General features: G+C 38.6%; 1 protein-coding gene across 2 annotated transcripts in view; it reads left to right on the top strand.

Moving 5' to 3' along the window:
* Window positions 1-773: 773 nt before the first annotated feature.
* Window positions 774-5,374, top strand: part of kpna3 (karyopherin alpha 3 (importin alpha 4)) — a 19,865-nt gene continuing 15,264 nt past the window's right edge. The window contains exons 1-2 of one of the 2 annotated variants that reach the window (XM_014011696.1): window positions 774-1,042; window positions 3,700-3,744. In XM_014011696.1, coding sequence (XP_013867150.1) covers window positions 974-1,042; window positions 3,700-3,744 — 114 coding nt within the window. In that variant the 5' untranslated portion in view covers window positions 774-973. The remainder of the gene's footprint in view (window positions 1,043-3,699; window positions 3,745-5,374) is intronic. The other variant, XM_014011695.1, reaches the window with a different exon arrangement.

The following is a 5,374-nucleotide window of genomic DNA, read 5'->3' as shown; positions in this document are numbered from 1 at the left end:
GTTTGTATGTAATGTATGAATATAATATACAAGTTTCACTTTTTAAATGGAATTACTGAAATAAATCTACTTTTTCATGACATTCTAATTTTATGACCAGCACCTGTAATTTATCAAAAAGAAGTCTTAAGCCCAGTTTTAAAATAAGAAAAAGTGTCAGCTTCCTCGACAGTAACTGGAAGTTTGATCCACAAGAGATGAGTTTGATAAACTTTTAGAAACTTAACAGCTGCAAGTAAACCTGCAGTCWGWGTTCAAAGTGCTTTCTTCGGAAAATATGGACCAAAATGATTAGATGTAGTTTGGTTGTTGAGAACTTTATGTTAGAAGTAGGATTTTAAATTTGACAATGAGCCAAAACTAGAGAAATGCAATCAATCCTGTTAACTTTAATTCTGGCAGCAGCATCTTTAAGAGTTTTTGAAAACCCAGAAAAAAAAAAAAAGAATAACAACAGTCCAGTCTAGAAGTGATAAATGCGTGGACGAGTTTTTAAGCATCATTTTGGGGCAAGATGTTTCTAATTTTAGGGCCATTGTACAAGTGGAAGAAAGTGGTCATGATGACATGTGAGTGTTTAATGACACCAAGGTTTTGTTTTACATTTGAACTGGAGGCTTTTTCTTAAAAGACAAAGAGTCATATTTTTGGAACCTAAACAATTTTAATTGAATAGTTCTTACAGAAAGACCCACTGGGCCTTGTGTTTGGGTACATTCCAGCGAAACTGACTGATCGCAGGTGGAACACAGAACTGCCTCGAGGAGGAATCGGAAACCAGGACAGCCCAGTAGCAGGCAGGGAGGGGGCGTTAACTCCTCCTCTCCTCCACTCTGATGCGATCTGTGACGTCCTTCTCCTCCTCCTCCTCTGTGGAACCAGCAGCAGCAGCAGAAGCACAGGAGCTGTCGTGCTTCGTCTTTTACGGAGGTGATAACAGGCAGGCGGAGTGAAAGCTAAACCCTGTTCAGCCATGGCAGACAACGCCGGCTTAGAAAACCACCGCATCAAGAGCTTTAAAAATAAAGGACGTGATGTCGAGGTAAGCTAACACAACAAAACCATTAAAAATAACAAAAGTTAAATTATATCAATGTTAAAAAGATTGCTTTCGGGCCTCATTTGATAGCCTGGCCCCGGCTGAAACTGCTAGTTTCCGAACGGGTAGCTAGCTATCGAGCTAGCTAGCTAATGTAAGTTACCTATAAGTTCGCCATCAAAGGTTCCGCTCTGATGATACGGATAAATTAACACATTAAACTATACGATAGACTTCGGGTTAACGAAAAGAAAACACCTGCAAAACTTCAGTTCCCACTGTGGTTTGAACCGCAAGCTACATCACACTTGGGCCGCTGAAACTGGAAGAATTAAGGGCAGGCGACTTAGCTGTCACTGCATGCGTGTTGTGGCGAAAAAGGTACCCTTGCCATCTAAAGATTCCTCATTATAAGAAATGCGTTTTGATAGCTCCACCGGAAGGGAAATGTCTGTGAACAGAGGATCTATCAGTTTATGGCAAACTATGCTGTCAGAATAGCTAGGTTCCCTAGCCACGAAACACAAACACTAAATCAACATATACAGATATTTTCACTTAGAATAACATTAACACACGTTGACGTAATTGCAATTAACAGTTTGTTACCTTCGACTTGTAAAAATATTTGCCTTGAAATGCGCTTTTCGTGACGGAGATACTTTTCATGGCCGGGGTGCTTTTTTTCGGTACAACACCTACCTGCTAACGATAACTAGCTGGTTGGGCTTGACACCGGTCGTGTTCGGGCCTACCCGGCTTCATTAAGCGTGACATGTAGCGTGTTATTCAGCCAGCCGACTTCATTAAACATTTGTGCTAACTTGTGAACGTGACATATGTCCATCATTATTAGAAAAAAACGCTGGTTTTAGTTTTAGTTAAGGGACTGGTCCACATTCACCCTACCCACCCCTCATCGTTAGCTCGCTAACGTGAGCAAGCTAAACAGAGCTGTGTTTTGCACAGAACGCTTTAGGTGAATGATAATGATGTGATGACCTTAGTATCATTTACAGTTTATCCGTAAGTAAACCTTACACGTATCGCTCTGGTCATTACTGCATAAGGCGAGTTTACTCTGCTCTGTCAGTACAGAAACACCAGCATGGCAGTTCTGTAGTTATATTATTTTGTTATCTAAACAAATATTAATGCTTCAAAAGGGTTTTATTATTATTAAAGGAAAATCTATTAGTCAGACATTATAGAAAGCCCTTGTGTGTCACTAGAAAAATAAAGAAAATGTTTTCTTTTCTTTAATGCTGCATAATTCAGTTGACAATCTGATGATAATCTGTCAGTATTTGTGTCCTTCATTGACAAAATAACCAAAACACCGGGTGAAGACTGCTTTAAAGTTTCAACAAATAAAACTCCCACTTTTGGGCTATAAACGTGTTTTCTAGACCTGTTTGGATAATTTATTACATTTAAACACTATACCACTGGGTATTTCTCTCAGCTACAGCGTTTACTAACAGGTTGTTTTGATCTATTGGTAAATCCAGAGTTAATCCCCAAACAAAGGTATGTCTGAAAATGGCCTTTCCAAATCCACCAGAGAGTGGCAACTGGAGTTTCACCATCAGCTTCCAAAATGATGCCTCTGTAGGTGGTTGTTTTGAAACTGGAAGTCTGTTGGAAAAGCACATGGCTACGGTGATCGACAGTCTCTGCCAAGTGCATTCCTGATGCTATTTCCGGCATCTTGGATGTCTGACCCAGTCCTTCTTAGAACCTCAGCATGAAATTGGGTTTTTGAAAATGGATGACTCAGACTGCAGCAAAGAGTGGGGGAAGTTTAAGTCTGTTTATTTAGGTCAGCCCTATTTCTGATACTTAATGAAAAGGAGTCTTTTCCCATACTGCCTGCCTTCAACTCTTGTAATATCAAAGTATATCACTAAGGTTGACTGTATTTTATTTGTTTTTGTTATTTACAATTGACACAATCTTGTCTTAGAAAAAAAAACCTGTTTTTGGCATTTTTTGTGTTACCTCTTTAAATCAACATAAGTGTACATTCATATTTTAGGTAATAAAATGTGTACTAACTTAACAAATTAAGAATAGGAGGCATTGATATTCCTCCATTTCCGTCAGGCTTCATTGGTAGCATTTTTTAAATTGATTTATTTTTTTGTTTTGGGTTGCTATTGCAGCGTTACAGTGTTGTTTTTACGGTGGTTGGGAGACACCTTTCTGCTCCAGAGCCTCCAGAGTTATGACCCACCCCACCCCACAGTTACGTAAGAGGCTATTTAGGAAGGCAACATGAACCTCTTTAAACAGTCACAAGATTTTGGACCATCTCAAAATGTCCTGGATGAGAAGGAATCCCAGCAGATGCACAAATACAGCAATGAGTTACACCGTTAAGCTATCACTCCTCATGTGTTTTGGTATTTTAAATCTTATCACATATTGTGTGCTTGTCTGCTACACAGGTCTAAACTAAACACCCACTATTCATTTACTTATTTTCATAATGATTTTGCAATCCTCAAACAAAAAGCTGTCATTTAATGTAAATTTTATATTTTTCATTAATTTTACTTTACGTTAGATACACACATGTTCAACTGTACAATGTATGTTTTGCTGCTATGGTAAATACTTCACAAAACTCTTATTCACTGTATTTTCTCTTGTTACAGACTATGAGAAGACATCGAAATGAAGTGACAGTTGAGCTGAGAAAGGTGAGAAAAGCTGCACATTATGAAATTCATTAACAAACAAGCGCATCCTCCGTCAGGTTATCAAACACATCTGACTCCAGACAGGTGGGGTACACAGGGAAAAATATGAAACACTGACATTTTTTAGTTTAGATTAGCCATACCGCCTATTTTTAAAAAATACTGTGGGAATCAGTACAGTTGAAATAGTGTCACTAGGCTTGTGTAAATATAATCTACTTTAGTATGGAACATTTTTCTTGCTGTGTACATGTATTTTACATTTCATTGTCAGATTAAAAGTTATTTTTTGCTGGTCGTTGGCCATTAGCAGCTAGCTAGCAGCTAATTACTGGCACATAGGTATATTTTATTATTGTTGTTAGCTTATTATTTTACATTTAAATACTAATTTAATCTAGCTTTGTTTTTTTCAAGTAGCACATCCTATTTTATTTTTTCTTACTGAAATTTGTCTATAAGAAATTTATATTGTCAATAGTGCAAACATTAGCATACATCAAGCGGACAAGTGGCATGCTTTTTATTGTCATGTAGTTAAAGAAGTGAATGAAAACGTTGCAATGCAGATAAGTAGCATTAACAGTAAAACATCACTGGCTTCTGTGCTCCACCATTTATACACAGGATATGTTCATTCACACCTTGGAGAAACTGGGCATCTGTGCTTTCAAACACTTTATGTAAAGAAGACGCAAGAAAACAGGCTTAAAGCAAAATAAATAAATCTACACAGTATATACAGGTCCTTCTCAAAAAATTAGCATATTGTGATAAAGTTCATTATTTTCTGTAATGTACTGATAAACGTTAAACTTTCATATATTTTAGATTCATTGCACACCAACTGAAGTAGTTCAAGGCTTTTATTGTTTTAATATTGATGATTTTGGCAAAAAAGTTAAGAAAAACCAAAAATCCCTCTCAAAAAATTAGCGTATTTCATCCGACCAATAAAAGAAAAGTGTTTTTAATACAAAAAAGTCAACCTTCAAATAATTATGTTCAGTTATGCACTCAATACTTGGTGGGGAATGCCTTTGCAGAAATGACTGCTTCAATGCGGCGTGGCATGGAGGCAATCAGTCTGTGGCACTGCTGAGGTGTTATGAAGGCCCAGGATAGTGGTCTTAAGCTCATCCAGAGTGTTGGGTCTTGTGTCTCTCAACTTTCTCTTCACAATATCCCACAGATTCTCTCTGGGGTTCAGGTCAGGAGAGTTGGCAGCCAGTTGAGCACAGTAATACCATGGTCAGTAAACCATTTACCAGTGGTTTTGGCACTGTGAGCAGGTGCCAGGTCGTGCTGAAAAAGGAAATCCTCATCTCCATAAAGCTTTTCAGCAGCTTCTGCTGCTGTTTCTGGTTCAAAAGTGGCTTGACCTGGGGAATGAGGCATCTGTAGCCCATTTCCTGCACACGCCTGAGCACGGTGGCTCTGGAAGTTTCTAGTCCAGACTCAGTCCACTGCTTCCGCTGGTCCACCAAGGTCTGGAATCGGCCCTTCTCCACAATATACCTCAGGGTCAGGTGGTCACCACTTCTTGTTTTGCAGCGTTTTCTGCCACACGTTTTCCTTCCCACAGACTTCACACTGAGGTGCCTTGATACAGCACTCTGGGAACAGCCTA

This window comes from Austrofundulus limnaeus, unplaced genomic scaffold (assembly GCF_001266775.1).
Source record: "Austrofundulus limnaeus strain Quisiro unplaced genomic scaffold, Austrofundulus_limnaeus-1.0 Scaffold83, whole genome shotgun sequence".
Taxonomy (NCBI): Eukaryota; Metazoa; Chordata; class Actinopteri; order Cyprinodontiformes; family Rivulidae; genus Austrofundulus; species Austrofundulus limnaeus.
The sequence above is the reverse complement of the archived record's forward strand: the minus strand, read 5'-3'. Positions and strand labels throughout refer to the sequence as shown.